General features: G+C 38.4%; 1 protein-coding gene and 1 pseudogene across 1 annotated transcript; both read left to right on the forward strand.

Annotated features, from left to right (window-relative positions):
* The first annotated feature begins 2,226 nt into the window (after positions 1-2,226).
* On the forward strand, positions 2,227-10,704 carry TOMM7 (translocase of outer mitochondrial membrane 7). Its single transcript, XM_077856560.1, has 3 exons — positions 2,227-2,408; positions 6,233-6,281; positions 10,484-10,704. Exons 1-3 carry the CDS (start codon positions 2,306-2,308, stop codon positions 10,497-10,499), a joined length of 168 nt encoding a protein of 55 aa, XP_077712686.1. The 5' UTR covers positions 2,227-2,305; the 3' UTR covers positions 10,500-10,704.
* Positions 10,705-22,728: 12,024 nt separating this feature from the next.
* On the forward strand, positions 22,729-22,808 carry LOC144289243 (U4 spliceosomal RNA; annotated as a pseudogene).
* Positions 22,809-26,759: the final 3,951 nt, after the last annotated feature.

Consider the following 26,759-nt stretch of genomic DNA (forward strand, 5'->3'; position numbering starts at 1 on the left):
GAGTGCTCAACTTGCCCTAGACAGGAGCAGGAGCAAGTCAAAGGAGATTACATCTTGGAGGAGATACTTAACTGGCTCTTACAAAAGAAGAGGGTGTGGGAAAACATGTCTGGCAGGGGTAACAGCGGAGATGAGAAATAATATGAGGCTTTCAAAGACTATGTAGGTTGTGCAATGGATCTTTAATCTTTTATCCTAAAGGCAATCGGGGGGTCCTTGGAGGGTTTTATTTTGTTTTAAAATCCACCTCTATCGTTTTTTCTTTTGATAAGAGTTGTATGCACACATTATGAAAAACAACACATACAGAGATATATACATGGAAACTGAAGATTTCCAATAATTCCTTCCCCTGTCCCCTGAAACGATAATTACTACTACAAAGAGTTTGAAGTATATTTCTCTATTTTTCTCTCTATGCACATAGTAACAAATATATGACGATTATTATCATAGGAGAGAAATCTCTTGTGTGTGTTTTTAAATACATCTTTTAATGATTTAGTACTGAAATAGGATATTGAATTTGGAGGGAAAACTAGAGAGGCCAAAGCTGCAGATAAGGAGTCAGTCTTTACTTCAATAGATAAAATTGAAATTTCTGGACCTGTAAACTCATCAAGGTCAGCTAGGTTCCATCCTCTCTATGAAGTTTTTTCTGATCCTCTCAGTTCACAATGCTAGCTCTCCCTTCCTAAAATTCATCTGCCTTCCCATCATATGTTGTGTATCATTTTATTATAAAACTTAGCACATTCACTTTGCATTGCAATCATCTATTTACTCCGGTCTTTTCCACCCAAACATTAAATTCTTAAGGGCAATGCCTGCCTTTCTTTTTCTTTCTTTTTCTTTCTTTCTTTCTTTCTTTCTTTCTTTCTTTCTTTCTTTCTTTCTTTCTTTCTTTCTGCTTTCTTTTTTTCTTTTAAGGGCAATGCCTTTAAACAAAAATCTTCTATCTCTAGTTCCTAGCATACAGTAAGGCTCAATGAATGTTTGATGAAGGCAAATGACTTTGGTTTTGTTTAGCCTAACTGAAAGAAATGTATCCTTACTATGTATCAGGCATTTGGATAAAAAGATGACAGTTTCCTTATCTGTAAGATGAGGACTAATATATATATATATATAATATATATATTATATATATTTCTCTTTACAGTAATTAGTGAAGCAAGTTTAATGCAATGCAATCTTAAATTCTTTCAAGGATTAAAATGAACTGTTGTGTTTGAAACACTTAACACAGTGACAGGCGTAGAATTCACAGGTTATTATCATGAAGATGAGCCAAGTACAGGAATAGCCATAAAGCCACGTGAAATTTTCAGTGCCACTGGGCACTGAAATGTCATAATGGATCTTGGGGATAATCCAGGAAAGCCTTCAGGGACAAGGCCTTAGAAATCTCCTACACCCTTAGAGATCAAGAAGTCCTAGGATAGGGTCAAAAGCTCAAATAACAACAGTGGTCAGGCAGTTACTGAATCACAAGCTGAGAACTCTGGCTACACATGAGAATCACTTGGGAAACTTCAACGGCAACCCAATGGCCAGGTCCTATCCCTCAGTAACAGACTTCCTAGGGGTACATCCTCATCAGGACCCCCGCACAGAGCCTGCCCCTCTCTGTGTGTGTCTCTCATGAATAAATAAATGAAATCTTTAAAAAAGTTTGGCAAGTAATATATGATGTTAAATAAGAAAAACAACCAAACACTGGAGGAGTCCAAGAAAACATGGATCATAACCTCCCTTGCAGCTCAGCCTTCACTTGAAGAAACAGATACTGAGGTTAAGTAGCTTGTCCAAGATTACACAGCAAGTCAGACTAAGAGCCGGAAAACAAACAAACAAAACAAAAAAAACCAACAAAACCCACACTCCTTTTGAATTTAATGTTCCTCCTGCATCAAGCGAGGAACACCTGGAGGTGCACCTTAAAAAAATAGGTAATACTGTGGGAAGAGAAAGGGCATTCCAGGCTGAAGGAGGCTCAAGAGCACTGCCTCCAGTATCCCACAATCAGCCAAAACAGGCGATTCCTAAAACGTAAGGAAAGTAAAATTCAGACTTTCAGCAGACGTGGGACGGAGGGTGGGTAGGGATGAGCCACGCATGCGCCGTCCGCAGGTGGCGCCTGAGGCGGGTCAGGTCGGGCGGTGAATTACGACCTTTGCCGGCGACGCTCACGACTCCTGCCGTAAATGCCGTGTTTGGCGCGTGCGCATCTCTTTCCTTGTTCGGCGTTCCCTACGCTGCCGCTGGGGTAGAGAGTTGTCGCTGCGCCGCCCTTGCCGTCGCCATGGTGAAGCTGAGCAAAGAGGCCAAGCAAAGGCTGCAGCAGCTCTTTAAGGGCGGCCAGTTTGCCATCCGCTGGGGCTTTATTCCTCTCGTGATTTACCTGGGTCAGTAGGAGAACCTGGGAGAAGCCGGGAGGAAAGGGCGTGTGGAGGCCTCGCCTTCATGTTTTGGCTTCCAGGGCGGGAGAGGGAGGCCGGACCACGCGGCGCACGGCCTTGGATGCTTGTCTAGTCAGGGGGGTCGCTCTAACCGGAGTTCGAGCCCCTGTTCTGTTCTTTACTGTTTCTTAACGGTCTTTGACAAGTCACGTAATCCCTCCCATTCCGTTTTTCCACCTGTAAAACGGAGGTGATCTCTACCTGTGAGGATAGTTGGGAGACGTAGACGACCTCGATGTGTTTGAAAGTGGCTCATTCCCTCGGTTACTGGGGGTGGGGGGTGGGCGTCGGGCCGTTTGTCCTCCCCTCTTCAGGTGGTCGGTCCTAAGTGGAAAGAGGCCTGTAGACCTCGGCGGTGTGCCGCTGCCTTGGAGCCTGAGTGCGACGGTCTGTGTTGGATTTCTCTCTGCCAGCTGAGAAGCTGTACGGCGAACAGTTTGGATGATTTTTGTCGTAGATCCCATTTTATAGGTGAGAAAATCGAGTCAGAGAAATTTCGTTGCTTGCTGAAGGCCACAGAGCTGTTCACCGGGGAGCTATGAACTCAAGTAACGGGGCACCAGGGCCCATACCCTTTTTTTTTTTTTTTTCTTTAAGATTTTATTTATTTATTCATGAGAGACACAAAGAGAGAGGCAGAGACACAGGCAGAGGGAGAAGCAGACTGCGGGGAGCCCGACGTGGGACTCGATCCCGATCCCGGGTCTCCAGGGTCACGCCCTGGGTCGAAGGTGGCGCCAAAGCCAGGGATGAGCCACCCAGGGCACCCCGACCATACTCTTAACCACTATGCTGTACCGCAAAGATTTGTTAAGTGCCAGGCAAATATTTTCTTTTTTTTAAAAATTTTTTTGAAAAGTTTTTTATTTTTTTTTTATTTTTTAGTTGTTTATTAAGAGAAACTATTCCATAACCCAGTGTTCGTGTTTCTTAGCTCAGGGACCCCGGACAGTCAGTGACAAGCTTCAATGAAACGCAATCCAAAGACATTCTTTATATTCCAAATTCACTTTGCACTCTGAAAGATATCGGCCTTCTTCATCTCCTCAGAATCTTTCATGGAATCATAATTTCTGTAGAAATCTGCATATGCCTTCTTTCTTGGTTCGGCCACAGCAAACTTCTAGAAAGCTGCAACCCCCAGGGATACAGCGAAGGCTCCAACGATATGAAATCGCAGACGCTTGGCCAAAAGGCCTCGCATCTGAGGTTAAGGCACTTGAAGTCATGGTAGTTACTCTCCTTAACACCTACCTCAAACCTAACGGTCTTCCTAACAGAAATGGACGGCCCAGGCAAATATTTTCACCTATAGGGCTGCACATTGGGATTTTATCCTATTTCTAGCCATGGGCAATTTTTAATTTCTTGGACCATCAAAGTGTAGGAGACACAATGTTATGTTAGTTTCAGGTGTACAACAGTAGTGGTAAGGAAAAAGCCCCAGCTGTCAGTTGGCACAAAGTTTGAAATTTTGTTAAGACTCAATTTCACACTCTTTAAAAGAGTCCTTCCTATTTGTCTTAGGTGTCCTGCGTTGTTCCAGGTAAAGCACAGTCACTCTTAATCTTGATGGAGCCTCTGATTATGCCGGATGTTTTCCAGGTGGCTGTGGCTCAGTTTCCCCATGAAATTCGCAAACCATCGGATTATCTGGGGACTTCTATGAGGACTTAAAAAAGATCCTTTTTTTCCCATCCATTTCAACCCCTCTCCCCCTTTTAAAGCATTAACCTCCAAGATCTTAGCGACTTTGTATAAGTGTCCAGGATTGGACCAGGTAATTATGATAGCCTGCTCTTCTTGCAGGCTGTGTTCCCCCATCTCCTCCCCCACCCCTCAAGTGTTTACTTGATGGTAGAAGGGCCAGCTTCATTGTCAAGCACTAGGACCAGCTCTCCTTTTAGCTAAGAAAGATATGGGCACTCTGATTCTTCCCTTTCTTTGTTCCTCCTCCTCTTCCTTTGTTTGTGTGTGTGGCTCCTTTTATAGCCTGCTCTTGCTTTCTTGGTTCCCCTGGTTTCTTTGCTGCTCTATAAGTCTTGACCTATACCTTTCCATCTTTCTCCCTTTTTTTGTGATTGCTTTTCTACGCCAGAAAACTAGCTGATTGCTACATTCTGTGTATCAAGGGTTTTGGTCTGAAGAGAATGTTTGTTTGTTTGTTTGTTTGGTTTTCCTACCCTAGAGTTTATTTTTCTTTTTGTGCACACTGGCTGTATTCTCGTTCTTAGGACTGCCATTACCGTGATTTTCAACCTAGCTTCCACTCCAGTTGACCGTAATGTTAGAACTGTCTTTTCAGTACTTTTTCCTTGTTAATCATTGTCTTTTTCTTCTCACATCCTAGAAATTTAATTTCATTTCTAACCTAGTTCCCAGGTAGTTTCTTTTTCTTCTCCATCTACACTCTCACAAAAACTTAAAAACTGCAGATTGAATTTCTTGTGTAATTTAGATTTATATATAACTTTTAGGGCTTCAGGGAGTACACGGGCATAAAGTGCTGTAAAGTAGAACAGACAGTGACATGATAAAGAATCTGTTGGAAACTGACCAACACAAAGATTTTAGTGAATCACCTGCTGGAAGATAATTTTTCATGGTGTCTTAAATTTCTACAAATCTTGTAGAAAAGAGGCAGAGGTTCTTACCACCCTTTGTTCCATATTCTTAAGGATGTTTGTGGAGTGAACAGCCTTGGAAAATAGTATCTCAAAAAAAAAAAAAAAAAAAAGGAAAATAGTATCTCCTTTTAGAGCAATGGGGAGACAGTGGTCACTGCCCATTACAACAGACTGGTTCCTTAAACTCAAGTTTTATCGAAAAATGATGACATTTTAACTATAGTTACTGCTGGGAGTAATAAACTCTCCCTTGTTTCTGACTCAGGATTTTGTGTCTTCTACCAGCATCTGTGAAACTGGCAGGCTAATTTGTTGTCTTGAAAATGGGGTAAAAATTCATACCCCCACAGTTCTTGATGCACTCTAATTTTGATCAGTCAGCAAATTAGCATATGTTATCCAGTTAATTAGTAAATATATTTTAAATGGCAAAAGGTTTATATGATCATACTTGTAATAAATGTGTTGGCTTAATTAGGTTTTTAAACAATAATTTGGTTTTCCCACTCTTTTTTTCTTCCAACGTTTGTTGCTTTATAAAAAGGGGTTTGTGGGGTATAAAATAAGGTATCCTCAATTGTTTATTAAAAGTGTAGTTTTAAAAAAGTCTTTTTTGCTCTTTGTAGTTTTTATATCCAGTATAGTTTGGTAGCTATGTCATCTTTTTTCTGGGTAATGACTAAGAATGAAAGTGTATGCTCTGGGCTATGGTGCTAATATATACACAATTATATAAGAATAAGGTTATTCGTCCTCCCTACTGATTAGTCCTGGACATAATCTCATACTCTAGTTAAAATTCAAGACTAGGGATGTCTGGGTGGCTCAGCGGCTGAGTATCTGCCTTCGGCCCAGGGTGTGATCCTGGGGTCCTGGGATCGAGTCCCACGTCGGGCTCCCTGCAGAGCCTGCTTCTCCCTCTGCCTGTGTCTGTGGCTTTCTCTGTGTGCTGCTCATGAATAAATAAATAAAATCTTAAAAAAAAAACAAAACAAGACTGTTCTGTAGCACACAGGTAAATTTAGATTTAGTAGATCATTCTAGCTACTGTAGGTTGAAGAGAAACGATTATAAATGTTTTGTCTGCTAGGGTTTTTAAGTTATAATTTATTCTGTTTCTCTCTCCTTCCCCCTCTACCCCAGGATTCAAGAGAGGTGCAGACCCTGGAATGCCCGAACCGACTGTTTTGAGGTACTGCTCTTACAAAGAAATATTTCAGGGCAAATACTCATTTATTAGTACTTAGTAAATTAGTTCAATTATTAGATCACTGGGAAGCAAGAATCATAGTTGTAGGCATTGTAATGGGGCTGTACTAGTCAGTATAGTTTTGGGCTGTTGGGAAACTGCAGCAGTTTGCAGAACAGTTTAGCTTTTGTTATTAGGTTAATTGCTTTCTATCTCCTTCCTACTTTGTACTTACTCTACCACATTGTAACTGTAATGAAACATATTTACAAGAAAAAACTAATCATCCTACCATTTTGAGAGGTGAATGAACTCTTTAATTATCCATAGTTCTGTTTTCTCATTCAGATAAGTACAGTCTTTTAGATCATTCTAACAAGAATATGTAGGATTTTGTTTTCTTCACCTAAAACTACAGTTGGTATCCCATGTTTTTAACTTTTGTTGATCACTTAGGTTTTTCAGTTTTTCAGTTTACATAACAGTACAATGGATATTTAGATAGATTTTATAGGTTTTGATTTATTTCCTTATAAATTCTCATGGGTATAGTAAGTCAAAGTATATAAACATTTATGACTCTGAAAATGCATTGTCAGATTTCTTTCTCAGAAACAGTCTTGACAGTGTTGGATAAGCACTTGTGAAAATTTTACACACACACCATACATATTCATGTACTCACAAGTGTATGTATATATGTATACTTGTGAAAGCTGTATGTATATGTGTCTATATGTACATACATATATATAATCAGAAACAGGCAGGTTTGCTTTGTAGGAAAGACTGATATTTATGTCACGTTGGTGACCAGGACCTGTACAGGTGCTATGTGATTTCATCTTGACCCTCTGTCTTACAGATCTTTCTTTTGGATTGCCCTAATAGACTTTGCATTGGCTCTTCTAGGTTTTCTGTTTCTTCAGATTCCTACTCTAAGCCACTTTTTTTTTCTAGAATGGGCAGAAAGTAATAGTAATACTTATAACAGGTACTTTTCATAGTTAACTGTTTTAGGTGCTTTATATACAGTATCTCTAGTTGTCACTTCAGTACTTCAGAGCAGGTCACCTAATTGATAGGTGGTGAAGTATATCTGTCTCCAAAGTCTACACTCTTTCCACTGGGTCCTGTGGGCTTTCCCAGATAATCTTACCTCTTTTCTTATCGTGGTGGCATCTGATAGGAATTTTCCTTCACCCGCTCTGACCTCTCCTTTATCAGAGGAAGGGGTTTTTCTTATAAGTTTCTAGTGTATGTGCCCTCGACTTGTCCATTTCTAAGATTTTGTTTTTAAGTAATATCTACACCCAATGTGGGGCTTGAACTTAAAACCCTGAGATTAAGAATCACATGCTGTAATGACTGAGCCAGCCAGGAGCCCCTCAATTTGTTCATTTCTGTAGTTACTCTCTTTTTCCCTGATAACATTCTTTAGTAATTTGCTGCTGCTTTTCTTCACTTTCCTCTCCCTTTAACCATTTGTGGTGTGGCTTCTTAAAACTGCTTTCAGAGATCTCCACTATGTTTCTTTTTCTTAGCCTCTCCCTTTTGAACTGTAAAATGGGGACTTGAGGTAATGTATCTGCTATTTACTAGCCAGATGACCTGAGAGCAGTTCTTTTCATAGGGATTTCTTACCTTAGGAAACATCAGAGAAGGGACTACCTGGTCAAGTAATGTGAACATTTTCCAGGTACTGGAAATTATCATCTAATACCTTTTCCCAAGAGGCCATTAGCCTTTCTGGAGTGAAGTTTCCTTTTTTGTAAGTTGGGTATAATATTCACTTCATAAAGTATTCATGAGGATTGAATAAAAATATTGTATATAAAGTGTTATGAGTATTTGGCAAGTGAACAATTAACTGCTAATTTTTAATCTTTTCTGTGTCATCTTCTTTACCTCACTTCTTTCTTCTGTGAGAACTTGTTCCAGCTACCATATACTGCATGCTGCCGCAGAATAAACCACGTATTTTCATGCCTTTATCCCAATGCTTGTGCTCCCTTAACCTGGAATGCTCTTTCTCTTGTTTCCATAGGTTGGTGAAAACCTATGTCTAGAAAAGCCCAATCTCAAATGTCATCACTTCCTTAAATCTTTTCCCCCTTCTAGCTGAAAACTCTCTGAATACTTGTTTGTGTGCATCATTCTCTGCCTTACTTATGCTTGTTGTTGATTTACATTACATTTTGTCCTGTAAGCACCTAAAGTAGCTGCCAACAAGAAAGAGTTGGATTAACTTAATTAATTGCCTCTGACCTCTTGGTGTTTTTTTGGACAGGAATTAATATCACATTGCATCTTCTGGTAGGACTTTTAGATAGGATCTGCAAGATGGGAAATAGCATTTTTGTGCCCCAGGTGGCTGAGGATCCAGAGGTAGGACTAGAATGTGACTTTTTATTGTACCTTTTTTTGGCTTCAGTTATCCCACGAAGAGTTGACCCTTCAAAGTTGCATTCTGGATGGAGAAGCCACCCCCTGCGTTTTCATTTCTTCACCATACACCTTATTAGTAGTGCTCTGTCCTCTCTGGTGTGCTTTTTCATTCTTTTCCGTTATTAGGGGCATCTTCTAGTTTTCTTCCAGTGGTATTTGAGATTTAGGGGAGAATTGATAGAGTGCCTGGAAAGGGTTGTTCAGTTTTAGAATTTCATATACCATGCTGCTTGTGTTGTGGAAACTGACTGGAGAGGCCTTCCTGGCTTACCTGTACTGGACCCTGAAAGGGACAAAACTGCTAGGACATATCTGCTAGGATTACTATTAATATAAATGTTTTATTAATATAGAATTTATTATTCATTAATGTCAAGTTTGTTGTTTGTGCATAAATTTATTTGTATAATACTTATCTAAATATTAGCTCATGATTTACTTGTCTGCTTCCCTTGCTAAATTGTTGGGTTCCTAGGAGTTAGAACCACATTGGTCTTAGTGTCTGTCCTCTTTCACCCAGATGGCACCTTCTATGTGGTCAGCAAATGTTGGTTGAAATGACTCCATACACAAAATGCAATACTTTAACAAACATGGAGGAGTAATTAGTAAAACATTATTTAGACAAAATACATGAACACTGAGGTTAACTAAGAGAATCATTGTTCCCATTGTCTATGTAAGGCCAAGGAAGATCTGTTTTCTTTATTTTGAATGCTCATTACCACTGAGAAGGAGACTTTCATAGATGAAAAGTTCATTTTTATATCAACCATATGCACAAATATTTGAGGTTTAATGGAAGATTTTAATATACTTTTGAGAATTAGAAATAGATGAGTGTTTGGCTTTTTCCTAGGCAAAGGGAAATACTTAAAAAAAAAAACTTCATAGAATATTCAAGTTATTTTGTAATGCAGTTTTATTTTACATGTCATATTACTAGCAACCACATTTTTAATCAGCAAGACTTAGAAATAAAACACCTCTAGTCTTCCTCCAGAGTCGTGTTAGTTAGGATATGGTTTAGGAATTTGGCCAGAATGTTTGAAGTAAGATTTATTTGAGGCTGAAATTAAGGCTAGTAATTGCTCCTGGGATGTTTGTTGTAATGGTTAAGAGCACCTGGGTCAGGGGTGCCTGGGTGCCTCAGTCGGTTAAGCATCCCACTCTTGATCTAATCTCAGGACCCTGATCTCAGGGTCATGAGTTCAAGCCCCTTATTGGGCTCCATGCTGGGTGTGGACCCTACTTAAAAAAAAAAAAAAAAAAAAGCACCTGGGTTACATCCCACTCTGCCACTTAAGATAGGTAACCATCTCAAAGCCATGGTTTCCCTGTAGTTAAAATAAAGGTTGGAAGAGTTGGGAACTTCCTACACAGTACTGACCCATAGAAGCATTCAGTAAATGTTATTTTCAGCTTTACTGATGTGGTATTTAATAATGATGGAGTTTTATATTGTGGATTCATCAGTCCTTCATGTTAATGAAAATCATTAGTCATTTATCTTTTGACAGACCTCAACTTACATTTTCCTTTGTGTTTATAATAGGTAATCACACTCAAAAGTAACAAACCTGTATTTAAGTATATATCTTTCTTTATTTGCTCAATGAGATCAATCCTTGCCTAGTATCTCTGAATTTGATAGATGAGTAAACACAAATGTAAATGTATATAATCTTCTAATTCTTAAACCGTTTAAGCTTTTACTTTGGGGTTTAATTTATTTCTCCTCTTCACAAACATTTTAGCTTACTTTGGGGATAAAGGTCACCTGGATTTGGAAGCAATCAATGGACAGGAACAACATGGAAGGTGTGCGCTCTGGCTGGGATAAGAGATGGGACACCGTTCAGACATTCACCAGTTGAATGGCACAGGGCTCTTCTCAGATGAATCTGTGGCAAGAGTGGAACTTCTACTGACTTATTTATCATAGACTGTATCAAAATAAATGTTTTTAACAATGTTATGTCTTGAGTCCTTTTTGAATGAAACATAATGGACTATTAGGTAAAAATTTAGCCTTTTGTCTTTTTCAAAACAGTGAATTTATATATATGCCTAGATGCTACCCTAAAAAATAGAACTTTCAAGTTAATTCCTGGCCATTCACTTAACATGTAGATTCCATTTTCCTTTTGCATTGAATTAATAACCTCTGGGATTTTCTAAGGTAGTAAGAATATAGACGGTTCTCAGTTTGGTGAGCTGGCCCTTACTTCCTGCATGTCCCTGGAGTAAAGTTGTTAACTGAAAGAAATGGATTCTCTCTGGCTCTGTTGGTAGAGATGGGAATGGCTTTGGGGAGTTGTGGGTCTGATTTATTTGTCAGTTAAATACGTCTAAGATTTCCCTCACTGCTGTTTGGAAATTAGACCTGTCTGGGCAAGAGCCATGGATAGTTACATAGAATAGTAGCACTTTCTACTAAAGCAGTTAATGGGAATTAGTTTTCAGTACTGGTTTCCTGGACCATTAACTGTATTTGAAGCCTATTTTTATTTAGCTTTTTCCGTAAATCTAACAAAATAGCTCTATTTATTTAGTTTTGAGAATTGTAATTCATGTAGGAAAGTAGGCCTGAAACCAGATATGATAGGATTTGGGAGGAGCCTGTTGACTCGAATGTTTTAAACAGGCGGTATTTAATTAGAGAATGATCATGAATGTAATCTCAGGTGACAGGGCTATCATTCCCAAAAATTCTTCCTTATTTCTGATGTAAAACCCTTCAGCTATTTAAGCCTATTTCCTCAAGTTTTGTTAACTTTACCATGGAGACGTAGGAGACTATTGAGGCTTATTGCATAAGGAGATTTTAAAGTGGAATTCCAGAGAGCTAACTGCAGGAAAGTCATTTTTGGCAAGCACTTGATGTAATTGCTTCAACATCTCTATGAATCTAGGCACTTAATGATTTTCCTAAAAACTCTTAGCAGTTTTTAAATTCCATAAACTAGCTTAAGAATGTGCCCCCTCACCCTACCCCCCACCCCCCATGGCTAAATTTTAGTGTTGTTTGTGAACTTCTGTTTCCTTAGAATTGTGGTGCACATTAACTTCTCTTTTTTGCTCAGGATTTTCAGAAATTGAGATTGAGAAATAAAAACTGTCAGATACCCATTTTGATAAAATACTACCATGGATAGCAAACAACTGGTTTTGTGTTCATTGAGAGTTCATTTGGAGCTGTCTTTAAAAACCCAGGAGATTTTACAGTGAGAAATCCAGAGTTGGGTAGGAAGAGACCAGTTCCTTGATCTCCCATCTGAGGAAGCTAAGGGACAAGAGTTTAAGCACTTGTTCAAAGCGTAGGTAAGAGCTAAGACTAGTACACACTTGCATGTGTGTATCTTAAAGTTTGTGAGATGTTTACAATTAAGCTATGTTTTATTGAATTTTCGTTTTTAAAGCAGTGCAGTCCTACTCAAGAAGCATTGTTTTCTTCTGTGCTAGACACTGGAGAGTCCTTATAATTAAGATTATTCCTGATCTTGATTTGCTCAGGCAAAAGTACTGACCTGATAGGATCTGGTTTAAGGTCTGGTTCTGCCACTCAGTTTCTAGCCTTTGGTGAATTCACTTAATCTTGAGGCTTCAGTTTCTTCTACAAAATAGGAATAAGACTTGCCCCAAGGTGTTATTTTCTAAATTGCTTCTCATAGCTGTTGCCAGACTAGCATCACCTAGAAACTTGTTGTATGTTTTCATGTCTGGAAACGGTGAGGCCTAGTGGTTTCTATGATTTAATTACTTCAACTGTTATTTTGAATTAACTTAGTATTTCCAGATGGTCCTGGAGTTGCATGCAGTGTAAGAAATGTTACAGAAAGATCTGTGTACCTTTACCTAGTTTCCCTCAATGATGACTTGTAAAATTATCAGTGCAGTATCAGGGTATTGATTATTGGTGAGTCAATTTTTCCATCACTCTGTGGATGCCTCATGTTGCCCTTTGGTAGCCAACCCTCCTCACCCACACCCCACCCCCATCCCTAGCCCCTGGCAACTAGTACTCTGTTGTCCATTTCTTTAACTTTGTCATTGCAAGAAAGTTATATGCATGGAATTAATAAATAACCTTTTGAGATTGGCTTTTTTCACTTCGCCTATTTATTTGTAGAGTCACTTAGGTTGTGTGTGTCACCTTATTCCTTTTTATTGCTGAGTAGTATTCCATGGATGTACATGGAGGACATCTGTGTTCGCAGTTTTTAGCTTTTAGGAATAAAGCTGCTACAGTTGTGTACGCCTTTTTGTGTGTTCAGTATGTTTTAGCAAGTCTTCTGGAAGACTGACACAATTCAGGTTTGAGAGCTGATGCCCTAGACTCAAAGAAGCCTTCCTCCTTCTCCTATACATTTAAAGTCTTTTCTACATAATATCCACAGTGACCCTCTCATTTTAATTAAACACTTTATTTTTTTATACTTTATGTAAGCTCCACGCCCAGCATGGAGCCCAACACAGGGCTTGAACTCACAACCCTGAGATCAAGACCCAAGCTGATATCAAGAGTCGGACACTTTAATGACTGAGCTACCCAGATGCCCTAGCGTGATCCTTTTAAAATCACACCCCATCAGAACTTTCCAGTGGCTTCCTATCACTGGGAATAAATTCTGAATTTTTACTTCCTGTGACCTATAAGACTGTAATCTGGTCTCACACATCTTTGATCTCTTCATTGCCTAGGATTCTTCCCTCCATGTTCACTTCCACTCTTGCTGTTTTGATCTCTTCTCGTTCCTCAGTAAGGCCAGACGTGTACTTAACTTTAGTGTCTGAGTTGCTCTTCTCTCTGCTGGAACTCTTCTCCCAGATGTCCGCATGCCTGGCTTCCTCTCTTTAATCTCTGCCCAGATGTAACTTTGACAGAGAGGGCTTCTTTCAGAAGAGAGTTTGTAAAATAGCAAACTCTACACTTGTCTGTTTCCCCATCACTTCCTTATTTTCATCTCACTTTTTTTGGAGAACTTTTAACCCATCTGTGTGCATGTAAATAATCTTGGCTCTCACTCCTAGAATGTAAACTTCATAAATGCAGAACTGTATTTGTAGCTTTAGAGGCTAGCACAGGTCCTAGTAATGGTATATACTCAAAAGAATAATGAAAGAATTGTAGGATTGTATGTATTAAGTTAAAATGCTTTGAGAACTGGAAACTTACATAATATGGATCGTTGTAAAGGACTAGTCAGTATTTTTCTGTTACCCAGAATTAGTAACATAGTGCTGGCCAAGGACTTGACATCAAAAGATGTTGGAAGGAGGAAAAAAAAAAAAAAAAACAAAAACAAAAGATGTTGGAAGGAGGTTAACATGGGAAAGGGAGTGTTGGCTATGACTTGGCACTTATTCAGTCGCCACAATAATCCTGTCAAGTAGGGCATTCTTTCTGTTTTGCAGATGAAACAGGCTTGGGTCATTTCCCCTAAATCACATTAGAACCTAGAGTTGCTAACTAAAAACTTATGATCCTAGTACTGATAACATGGCACATTTAAAAATAATTTTTGCAACTGATGAGATGATACAATAGACAATTACAACATCTACAAAATGTTAACATTTCAAGTTCCACAGAGGGCCCATACACTTTACCCAATATCCCGCGGGTACACAACAGCACATGGAGTAGTCACATTCACATTCTAAATTTAACTTATTTGAAATTACTATGTATACTACAATAAACCTTAAACATTGTATTATCTTTCCTTGAATGACTCCATTTCTATTGAGGTATGTTTTACATACAATTAAAAAGATCTTAAATGTATATTTTTGATAAGTGGTGTCAATTATATACCCTGTAACTACCACACCAAGATGGGGACCAGGATCTCCTTGGACCTGGGATCCTTAGTATATCACATGTGGTAGGTGCTCAACAAAGGTTTTTGAGTAAAATGTATTAAGGTTTTTTGAGATTGACAGATGAATTGTAATAGAGAAGTTTGAATTGATGTTTTCTTCTTCCTGTAAGAAGCAAATATATTAAAAGGTAAAATCAGAGTTTTACTCAAAACTAGAATGATAAAAAAGAAAGGTATTGTAGCATTTTCTTTCCTATTGTGTCAAGGATAGTCCAGAAGAGGGAAGTAAGGAAAAGATTATGGAAACAGGAAAAGACATTTTTCTCCTGAAGAAAACTGAGACTTGTGCTACTAACAGGATATAAGCCATGAAATGTCAGCAGCTCCCCGGGGTTCCCTAAGGCATATTGAGGGTGAGACCAGAGACTAGAAGGAAGCTCCCAGGAAGCAATACTAGAGGCTCCAGAAGGAGTGTCCTAGAAAGCAGAATTGAAGGCCCCCAGAAACTTCCAGGAAAAGAAGTTTCTATTTCTGCCTCATGGAATTTCATATTGCTGCAGACCAGTGACCACAGCAGATTTTCCTTTCTCCCTTTTTCTGAATCATAATTTTAATTTGGTTATGTTTCTCCTATGCCATCTTTTTGTATATTAGTAAATTGGAGCAAGTTAACTTGACTTAAAGTTTTCTTAGATTGCTGGACCATGAGGCAGCCCAGGTGGCTCAGTGGTTTAGCGCTGCCTTCAGCCCAGGGCCTGATCCTGGAGACCTGGGATCGAGTGCCATGTCGGGCTTCCTGCATGGAGCCTGCTTCTCCCTCTGCCAGTGTCTCTGCCTCTCTTTCTCTGTGTCTCTAATGAATAAATAAATAAAATCTTAAAAAAAAACAAAAAAAAAAAACAGATTGCTGCACCATGGAGAGCCATTTGGAGCAGATGGGAAGTACACGTTTCCTAGACTTTCTGAACTTTGACCTGGATGCAATGTCTAGATGAGACTTGGGAATTATTTCCTTGGGAGAGGATTTACTGTGAGTTATATATGAGCATTAGTACATATAAATATTTGGTCAGCAAAGAAATAGACACTTCAGAGAATGTTAATTTATCAAAAATTTATTTTCTGTTTCAAATTGTCACATTTAGCTGCTCATTGCAAACAAGATAAAAGTGTCTCAAACTTCTTTGCAGTTAGTTGTGACTCCATAACTAATAGTTTGATCAGTGAGATGTAAGCAGAAGTGTTGTGTGGTACTTCTGAGAAGTCTCCTTAGGGAAGTATGTTTCCTGGAATGGATATGAAATGACAGGCTTACAGTTAGTTACTCTGGGCCATGAAGATAAAGGCCAGGCCCTAAGGAATGGCAGTGTGTACCATTAGGAGTCTAGGTCTCTGAAGACTTTAATGAAAAACCCCTGTTTTTCCACACTTTCACTGACTCATGTGTCATCAGATTTCCTGGTCTTTCTAAGCAGATGAAATATGATGTTTTGTAGTTTTAAATATCATTTTTCTTATGAATGGGATAGAACATATTTTCATATATTTAAGGACCATTTGTGTTTCCTTTAGTCCATTTTCCTGATGGAGTATTGATCTTTTCCATATTGATTTATAGGCACTTTATATTTTAGGGAATTTATTTGTATCTGTGATATGAGTTGTAGATATTCCCCAGTTTGTCATTTGAATTTGCTTGTGATCATTCTTGTCAAACAGAAGCTTTTGAATTTTACAAATCAGATTATTGACTTTTTAAAATGCCTTAAAAATTTTATACCATACTTATAATAGTCTTTTTCTATCTTGAGATTAGAAAAAAACGTTTTCCCAAACTTTGCTATATTTGGTTTACATTTCTATATTTTTTCCATTTTTAATTAATAACTAAGACGGTTTCTCATTTTACTTCACCATAATGAAGTTATGATCTTTACTACCTTGACTTCTGGTTCCAGGGAGGAGATAAGATCAAATAGATTATCTAACATAGATAGGATCAACTAGACAAAGTACGGGCACAGTGAAGTAAGAAGTTTTAGTATAAATTTCAAAAGAATCTGATTAGTTTCTTGTGGGCATCATACTGTCTTTTTCCTTTGGGCCTCAACAAATGCCCATTCATTAATTCTTTCACTATTTCTTATCTCTATCCCAACCCTACCCATTTGCTTAGATTTCTCACTGTAAGGGCCAGGACCTAGTCAATTTCTTTACTGCTATATATATCCCTAACACCTAACATTATGCATGGCATAACCTAACATTAATGAGGTCTTAATCTTTGGTAGGCAAAGAAGTAGATGTGGTATGGAATAAAGCCTACTGAAATCCATTTTTGTGTAGTCTCTGAAATCTTTGCTTAGCTCAGTTCTCTGGTGTTCCAGCAACTGTTCTGTGTTGGGTCTCTGGGAGTCTGACTCTGTGCTCATACAGCTTGGGACCAAGGATTGGAGAAGAGTTTCTGTAAAGATTCATCACTGAATACATTTTTTCAGTGGAGTATATCCAAGACCCACGTGCAGTGCTAATGTGAGGAGAAGTATATGTAGGGGTCTGTAGTTAGAGACATGTGGGTGAGTTAGATGGAAGCAGAAAATGGGGAATGGCAGAAGAAAGAGTCTGGATGTTTTCTGATAGGTGATGGAGAGCTATTATCTGTTACAAACTTAAAAAGACAAGTGTTTTGTTAGAAATAGAGTAAAACTGTTCATGAAATGCATAGTATTTGTCTTTCTCTGACTGACTTATTTTGCTTAGCATTATACTCAGTGGCTCTATTCATGTTGTTGCAAATGGCAAGATTTCATTCTTTTTTATGGCTGAATAATAGTCCATTTACATGTGCCATATCTTCTTTATCCATTTTGCTATCCATGGGTATTTGGTCTGCTTGCATAGTTTGGGTATTGTAAATAATGCTGCAATAAATATAGGGGTACATATATCCCTTTGCATTTATGTTTTTGTATTTTTTTAATAACTACCCAATAGTGGAACTACTAGATTGTAGGGTAGTTCTGTTTTTAATTTTTTAAGGAACCTCCATACTGTTTTCCATGGTGGCTGTACCAGTTTGCCTTCCCACCAGCAGTGTAAAAAGGTTCCCTTCTTATGGAAGGGAAGGATATGGAAGGTTCTCCATATCCTTGCTAATGTTTGTCTTTTGTATTTTTTATTTTAGTCATTCTGACTGGTGTTATCTCATTGTAGTTTTCATTCGCATTTCCCTGATGATGGATGATGTTGAGCCTCTTTTCATGTGTCTGTTTTCCATCTCTATGTCTTCTTTGGATAAATATCTGTTCATGTCTTTGCCCATTTTTTAATTGGATTATTTGTTCTTTGGGTGTTGAGTTGTATCAGTTCTTTATAGATTTTGGCTACTAACCTTTTATCAGATATGTCATTTGCAAATATCTTCTCCCATTCCATAGGTTGCCTTGTCGTTTTGTTGATAGTTTCCTTTGCTGTGCAGAACCAAGGCTAATTTTTTTAAAACAATTTTATTTATTTTATTTGAGAGGGAGAGAGCAGATTGAGAGAGAACATGAATTCGAGGAGGGTTGGGGCAGAGGGAGAAGGAGAAGTAAACTCCCCACTGAACAGGGAGCCTGACACAGGGCTCAATTCTAGGACCCCAAGTTCATGACCTGAAGGCAGATGCTTAACCAACTAGCCACTCAAGTCCCCCCCAAGACTAATTCTTAATTATTATGTTATATATTTCTTAGTAGGTGAGTATTATTTTAAATCCCATTCCTAACCCTACTTTTTGTTTTAATAGGAGAGTAACTGATTTGGGAGAAGGGATAAGAAAAAGAAAGGTAAATAAAAGAGTATTTCCCAATAATGGATTTAAGATGACTTTTTTTTTCTATTACTCTTTTCTCTGTTTCAGTGTGGTATGTTTTATTGACCTGTTTTCAAATCCATTAATTGTGTTTTCTGTTGTGCTGCTAACCCATCTGATAAATTCTTAACTTCTGATACTTTATTTTGCAATTACTGGATGTCTACTTGGTTTCTTTAAAAAATATTCTAGGGATGCCAGGGTGGCTCAGTCAGTTCAGCATCTGATTCTTGTTTTGGCTCAGGTAGTGATCTCAGAATCTTGAGATTGAGCCCTGGGTAGGGTCTGTGTTGGGTGTGGAGCCTGCTTAAGATTCTCTCTCTCCCTCTCCTTCTGTTTCTCCTCCCCTAAGTCCCTACTAATGGGTACACTCCTTCTAATTCTCTGTTGATGTACTCCGTCTTGTCATCCTCATTGTCAGTCTTTACTTCAATTTTAACATATTCATTATAGTTATTTTGAAGTCTTCTCTGCTAACAACAATGTCCGGATCATCTCTCTACCTTTTTCTAGCTCTTTGCTATTAGTAAGTTCACCTTGACAATTCTCACCTGGTAAATTTTTTTTCATGGTAGTTATTATGGATGTTACTTTGTAGAAGTTCAGATTATGTTCACTTCCTCTAAAAAGTGTTGAATTTTGTTCTAGTGGCCAGTAAAATTAGTGGCAGTTCACTTAAATTTTGATGAAGATTGGATTTAGACTGTTAAGGGGGGTTATTTCAGTTTTGGCCTTATTCCTAGGGTATAGCCGTTCCTCCTAGAGCATGATCTATATTTCTAGGGCATGACCTTTCTTTGTAACTTATCTGAAAGTCTAGAAACCAATATCACTCTACTCTGGTTGGATTTGAACTCTGTCATCTTCCCAGAACCGTGCAGGCTCTGAAATTTCTGCTCAGTTCTTCCGGCTCTCAGCAGTTATTCTGTGCTAGGCCTCTGGAGTCTCACCCTGTGGTCGCACAGCTTGGGACCAAGGACATGAGATTTCTGTAATATTTTAGGAATTCCTCCTCTGGAATTTTCTCCTGTGTATTTCACTCATCTCCATCACCTGACCTCCAAATCCCAGCCACTGTGGCAGTCTCAAACTCCAGTCTCTGTTTCCTTGCCTGATGAGAATGTAACTTTATTCTTGTATTCAACTTCCCAGGCAGGATGAATGTAAAGTTCACATCATTTCATTCTTTCATCCTCTGTTTTGGTTGCTGTCCAATCCTGAAGATAGTTATTTTATATATTGTGTCTATTTTATGTCAGGAAGGGTAAGTCTAATACCAGCCATTCTGTCAAGGCTGGAACCAAAAGTCTAAGACAAATTAATTTTTCAATTGATATAGTTGTTAGTGAGAGGTGGAATTGGTGCATATGCTTGGCTTAATCTTATTTTTCTTTTGATTTTTTTTTTTTTTGTTATACTTCCTTTCTAAAAAGAGGCTCTAATTAACAGTGTTGATGTGGGTGGGTAGCTGGATTATTAGAATTTTAAAATGCATTGAAGAGAACTCCCACAAGTTATTTTCCTTGAAAAGGTTTCCATAGAACTGTTAATTTCTTTTTCTTACAGAGCAAGACTCCTCTCTGAAAGACTAGCTGTAGGAAATCAGCATATATCAGTCCTTTTTAAAAATCTCAGCTGGAAGAAAGCATATTACTGTGGTTTTGCTTTCTGATTAGGTGAGAGAATGCCTAGGGTATGCATATCTAAGAATGATGGCAAATGAAATAGGTCTGATCTCAAAACGACTTTTTGAACTATAACAAATCAGGACACATGGCGGGGGGGAAGCTAAATGTCTTTTTAATATTCTGTTCTCTGAGACTGAAGTTCTGAATGTTTAAGAATGTTAATTCTAGCAATTGACATCTCTACAAATGACTTGTGTAAATCACAGAGCTTACAGTTTCCAGAGTACAGGTTAAGATTGTTTTATTGGCTGTCAGGCTACTATTGCATATTGGAGAATGTCAAATGTGTTGTTTTCTACAGAAGTGGAGGATTCTCCTAAAAGATTATTGCATAAAAGAGCTTTGACTATACACTAGTTCAGTATCATCTGTGGCAGCTTCTGAAATGGCTTCCAATGATCCCGGCCTCATGGTATTCATACCTATATTAGTTTGCTTAAGGCTGCCATAACAAAATACCAGACTGGGTGACTCAAACACAAAAATGTATTTTCTCACAGTTCTGGAAGCTAACAGTCCAAGATCAAGGTCTTGACAGGCTTTGTTTCTCCTATGGTCTTTCTTGCCTTGTAGATGGCTGTCTTCTCAGTGTTTTCATAATCACTATCCTCAGCTCACATGTCCCCAGTGTTTTTTCCTCTTCTTATAAGAATACTAGTCCTATTGGATTAGGGCCCTGCCCATATCTCTTAACCTTAATACCTCTCTAAAGGTTCAGTCTCTTAATACAGTCACATTCTAATGAGAATTAGGACCAAATTTTAGGATGACTCAGTTCAGTTCCTGACAATACCCTTGTATAATTCCTTCTCCTTGAGTGTGGGATGGACCTTGTGACTTGCTTTTAATAAATCAAATATGGCAAAAGTGATGATATGTCATTTTTCCTATTAGGCTTCAAAAGACTATTGCTTCTGTCTTGCTCAATCTCTCTGGCTTTGCTTGCTTGCTTGTTCTGATGGAAGCAAGCTATCAAATTGAGAGTTGCCTTGTGGAGAGGCCCAGTTGGCAAGGAACAGAAGATATCTGCTGGATGGCTAGCATCCAGCAAGGAATTGTGGCCCCCTTTCCAATAATCCAGTAGGAACTGTATTCTGCCAATAGCCACATGAGTGAACTTGGAAGCAGATTCTTTCCCATTTGAGCCTTGAGAGGACTAGTTTCGGGTAACACCTTGACTGCAATTTGGTGAGAGACTGAGCCAGAGGACCCAGCTAAACTGCACTGGATTTCTGACTCATAGTAACTGTGAGCTGATAAATGTTGTTTTAAGCCACTAGTTTTGTTATAATCATAATATAAAATAATGTATAATATATTTTGCTATACTCTATAAACTCTATACAATGAGAGCACCTAATATACTCTTATGTTGAGAATAAGTTCCACTTATGGACTATCCATGTGTACTACAATGCTGTTTCTTTCCATTATTATCTTCTTTAATTCTCATTACAACCTGTTTCATCCTCAGTTTACAGAACAGAAAATGGGTTAGATAAATGCCTTGGGTCATATTCCTAAAAGGTGATAAATGGGGATCTGAACCCATAGGCCTACTCTAGACCTGGCACCAACACAGGCTCCATAATTTGTGTAGCCCTGTGAAAAGCAAAAATGTGGGGCTCCTGTTTAAAAATTGTTAGGAATTTTAAGATGTTAGCTGTAGAGCATGAAACCAAGTTCAGGGCTTTTTTGAGTATAGGGTTCTGGGTGGCTACACAGGATGTTTGCCATTAAGCCTGCCCTGGCTTACACTCTTAACCTAGTATGACAATATTGCTTCCCACCACTAAGTAGGAAAATATTCTAGATAAGCACTCTGAAGCCAGTGAGACAAAATGACATAGAATCAGATATCCACATTCTCAGACTGTAGTTCCCTTCTCTATATCACATTGTCTTCTTAGAGCAGTAATCTTGTGTTCTACTCAACACCTTGCCTGGGCTTTGAAGCTTCTGTGAAGTTTTCTTCCCACTGATGGACTCTTCATCAAGGATGAGAGGAACACTGATGCTGTTCCTGCTTGACTGACCATATTCTAGTATATATTCTACTGGGGGCATATTGCCTGAATGGGAAGGGAGCACACAGAACCAAGGAGTTCTGTGCCCAATTCCAATACTATATGGTGAGTTTCTTCCTATTTAGGCAATTGTTTCCTCTGTGGCTTCTTGTGTAGTAAAGGGTTAACTCATCAGTCCTGGGTTGTCCAAACCTCATACATGCCAAAGGTCTTTAGGACTGATCCTTGACTATCACCGGAGAGTTAATCTCTAAGCCCTTGGGATATCCTACCTGATAAGAGTGTATTTGTATACTTGGGGTCTTGGGCCAGGCCAGAAAATTTATACTAACAATGTGATTTAGGCTCTGTTTTTTTTTTAAATTTATTTAATTAATTAATTTATTTTTTACCTGGGACCCTGGTCTACGCTGTATCAGCTTGACCTCTGGAGGGAACTGAAAACTGAGTAGCTAAGGTCAGTCATGTGAGTGCTTCATAACAATTCTAGATACTAACCCTTGGGTGAGCTTCCCTGGTAGGCAATACTTCACACATGTCACACATCATTTCTGAGAGAATCAAGAAGTGTCCCACTCCACTGGGAGTAAACATCTGGAAGTTTGTAGCTTTGCGCAGTGGCAGTATCGTAGCCAATGAGGTTTATCCGAGGCGCGATTATTGCTAATTGAAAACTTTTCCCATCTGGAAGTTTGTATTGGTTTCTCTTGGACTCTGTCCTGTGTGACTTTTTCCTTTGCTGATTTTAATCCCTATACTTTCACTGTAATAAACCATAACCATTAATATAACAACTTTTCTGGGTCATGTAAATCCCTCTGTTGAGTTTGGGTGTCCCCATTAAAATTTATTATTATATTATTTGCTTATATGATATTCTTTTCCTCTGACTTCTTTCAAGATTTTCTCTTTGTCTTTGATTTTCTGCAGTCTGAATATGATATGCTTACCTGTAGGGTTTTTGCATTTACCCTGTGGTTCTCTGAGCTTCCTGGATCTGGAGTTTGGTGCCTGTCTTTCAGTTTGAAAAATCTCTCAGCCATTATTAATTCAGATATTTCTTCCACACTCTTTCTTCTCCTGGTATTCCCATTATATGTATGTTATGCCTTTTTTAATAGTCCCACAGTTCTTAGGTAATCTGTTCCTTCCTTTCTTTTTTTCTCATTGATTTTCAGTATGAGGGGTTTCTATTGACACATCTTCAAGCTCAATAATTCCTTCTTCATTCTTCATTTCACTGATGCGGCCATCAAAGGCACTCTTCATTTCTGTTACAGTGTTTTTGATTTACAGCTTCTGTCCTAGAGTTTCCATCTCTTTACTAACATTACCCATTTGTTCTTGCGCTTTGTCTATTTTTTCCATTAATGCCCTTAGCATATTAATCATAGTTACTTAAAATTTCCTATTTGATAATTCTAAAGTTATCTATAATCTCTGTCATATCTGAGTCTGATCCTGATGTTTGTTTTGTCTTTTAAGACTGTGTGTTTTACCCTTTAGTATGTCTTATAATTATTTGTTGATAATTGGGCATGACATATCAGATAAAAAGAACTGAAGTTATTAGGATATTAGTTTGTTTTATCTAGCTAGGAGTTAGGCTGTATTTGCCTTTTTTTTAAGAGTGGGAGAGTTGGGGGGGTACTTAGGGGCAGTGGGAGAGAGAGAAAATTAAGCAGGCTTCAAGCCCAGTAGGGCTCCATCTCACAATCCTGAGATCATGACCTGAGCCAAAATCAATTGGACACTTAACTGACTGAGCCACCCAGATGTCCTTGTGTTTACTATTTTTAACCTTAGCTTATGGTTATGTTTTTAAGCAATATGGATTCTGAGTGGACTCTTACAATTTTCAAGAATGGGAAAATATTTGTTATAATGATAAGCAAAATAAAATAGCAGGATTATGTGTATATCTATCTATCCATACACACACACACACACACACACACACACACACACACAATCTAATCTTAATGTGCTGCTTTAAAAAGCACAGGAAACCATATGGTGTGGATATTATCAGCCATATTTTAGAGATGAGGAAACTGAAAGCCCAGGGAAACTCCGAATAACTTTCTTAATATCAGATAATTAGAAAGTAACAGAATAGACATTTAGATGCCAGTCTGTCTAACAAGTGGTTCATGCCTTTTTTCACTGTGGGATACTCCCTTTCCGTAATATGGCATTGAAGTTAATGAAATATGATTGGCCAGTATGGCTTTAAAAAAGAATTCTTTTACAATTTGAGGCATAAATGGTGTCAGATCAGCCTGGGACTTTGGATAAGTTGCAGCAGGACCTGGGTGTCCAGCAGGGGGAGTGGGAGAGCAACATCTGCCTGGCGAAAAGGTCTGCGCTATAGACACTATAAGGTCACGGTGTTGTTGCTTTGGTGGTTTTAGTGTTCTACTTGGCTCCTAGCTTGGAATTCATGATCAGTGCTTTGCCTTTGTTTCCTTTTTGTTGAGAGAATTGTCTCTGTCACTATTGTTGCCTTGTCTAAGAAGGGAGTGAGAATCGATATCAGAAAAACTGTCTTTGGACCCCATGATATGCTTGGTGGGGCATATATAGAAGCTTAATGAAAAGCCAAATGGATTAAGAATCCATCTGACAAAACTTGATAGGACTAGAGTATATGTTATCTTAAGTCATTTCTAGAACAAGGCCAATAATAAATAAATAAAAACAGAAAATAGGAGATAATATAAAATAGTCATGTCCTGGAATGTTATATGTAGGAAGACTGGGCCCCTCTTAGGCAGAGGCAGAGTGTAGGAAGTAAATGGTAGAAATAGGCCAGAGGATCCACACTGAAGGGTTAAGAGACAGGTTGATGAAGCCAAGAGGATCCAAGAGGGTAACAATGGGCTGCATGACCAAGCAGCTGGACTGCATGTCGTGGGAGCTGGACTGCATGTCGTGGGAGCAAAATATAGATCAGGTTTGGTCTACAGAGATGATGTTGGAACAGAGATAGCAGTGATGCAGTTGCAGTTGAAAGCAAAGAGTAGCTGGATAAGGATGCAGAGGTGAACCAAGCTCAGAAATGTGGTTATAGTTGGCTATGAGATAGGAAATGTGAAGTCTGGAGAGATGAACTGAGGTCTGGTCTTAAACTTGCCAGGGTAAGGATGGAATATTTATGGAATATTATGGGATATTTATGGAATTCCCAGTGCCTGGATACAGGGAGCAGTCATATACATTATCTCAATAGGAACTATTTGGGGATAGGAGCCATTCTTTTTTTTTTTTTTTTTTTTTTAAGATTTTATTTATCCATTCATGAGAGACACAGAGAGGCAGAGACATAGGCAGAAGGAGAAGCAGGCTCCTCACAGGGAGCCTGATGTGGGACTAGATCCCAGGACCCTGGGATCATGCCCTGAGCCCAAGGCAGATTCTCAACCACTAAGCCACCCAGGCATCTTAGGAAGCCAATCTTTATACAATGCACATTGCTAAATATCCTTAGAAGGCTGTCATATGAAACAAAGGCATCCAAAACAGCTGGTGACCACCATGAATTGTTTCTCAGGAAGATTTTGTTTGTTTGTTTTGTTTTGTTTTGTTCTCCAGTCTTTGGCACACATACATTCTTCTTTTGATTTGTGTCAGGCTGAGGAGAAATGATTAGATTTCTGTTATATTCTTAGTTGGGATTCAGGCATAGATTAGAGCCTTTCTGATGACCTGGGGAATGGTTCCAGCTAATTAGTGGAAAGGAAGCAACCATTTCAACTTATGAGTTCTACGGGATTTAAGGTGGAGGGAGGGTGAGGCATAATGCCAAGAATTCGTCTCCAAATGGCTAGTGAAACCATTAAGTACTTTCAGCGTGGGACGTTAAATTCAGAACTTACATAAGCCAAGATTCATCATTATTGGCTCATCAAAATTATAGTTTAAAAATTCAAAGTATTGAAAACATTTTTTTATTAAAGCAAAGCTGAAAAAATACATCTAAATGTTTTTGTGTTACAAAATTCATGGTATGTTTTTTAAAATATTATGTTTCTAATTTTTAAAAGTGGTAGATGCTTATTGAAGGAAAAAAACTCCTGGGAAACATAAAAGTGAGAAAAAAAAAGATAAAGAAAATATCACCTGTAATCTACTTAGAGATGATCACTTTTTAAATAATTAATTAATTAATTTTTAACTAACATATAATGTATTACTAGTTTCAGAGGTAGAGGTCAGTAATTCATCAGTTGCATAGAATACTTGGTGCTCATTATATCACGTTCCCTACTTAACGTCCATCACCTTGTTACCCCATCTTCCCACCCTACTCCCCTCTAACAACCCTCAGTTTGTTTCCTGTGATTAAGAATCTCTCATGGTTTGTCTCCCTATCTGATTTTGTCTTATTTTATTTTTCCCTCTCTTCTCCTATGATCCTCTGTTTGGTTTCTTAAATTCCACGTATGAGTGAAATCATATAATACTTGTCTTTCTCTGATTGACTTACTTTACTTAGCATAATACCCTCTAGTTCCAACCATGTTGTTGCAAATGGCAAGACTTCATTCTTTTCGAGGGCTGAGTAGTATTCCAGTGTGAGTGTGTGTGTGTGTGTGTGTGTGTGTGTGTGTATGGGGTGTATACCACAACTTCTT

The sequence above is a fragment of the Canis aureus genome, chromosome 18, assembly GCF_053574225.1.
Source record: "Canis aureus isolate CA01 chromosome 18, VMU_Caureus_v.1.0, whole genome shotgun sequence".
NCBI classification, from domain to species: Eukaryota; Metazoa; Chordata; class Mammalia; order Carnivora; family Canidae; genus Canis; species Canis aureus.

Excerpts from the sequence above, each read along its gene's own strand:
- TOMM7 (XM_077856560.1), top strand. The coding sequence starts at position 2,306 with ATGGTGAAGCTGAGCAAAGAGGCCAAGCAAAGGCTGCAGCAGCTCTTT. Across the intron at positions 2,409-6,232 it reads TCCTCTCGTGATTTACCTGG|GATTCAAGAGAGGTGCAGAC; the intron begins GTCAGTAGGAGA and ends CCTCTACCCCAG.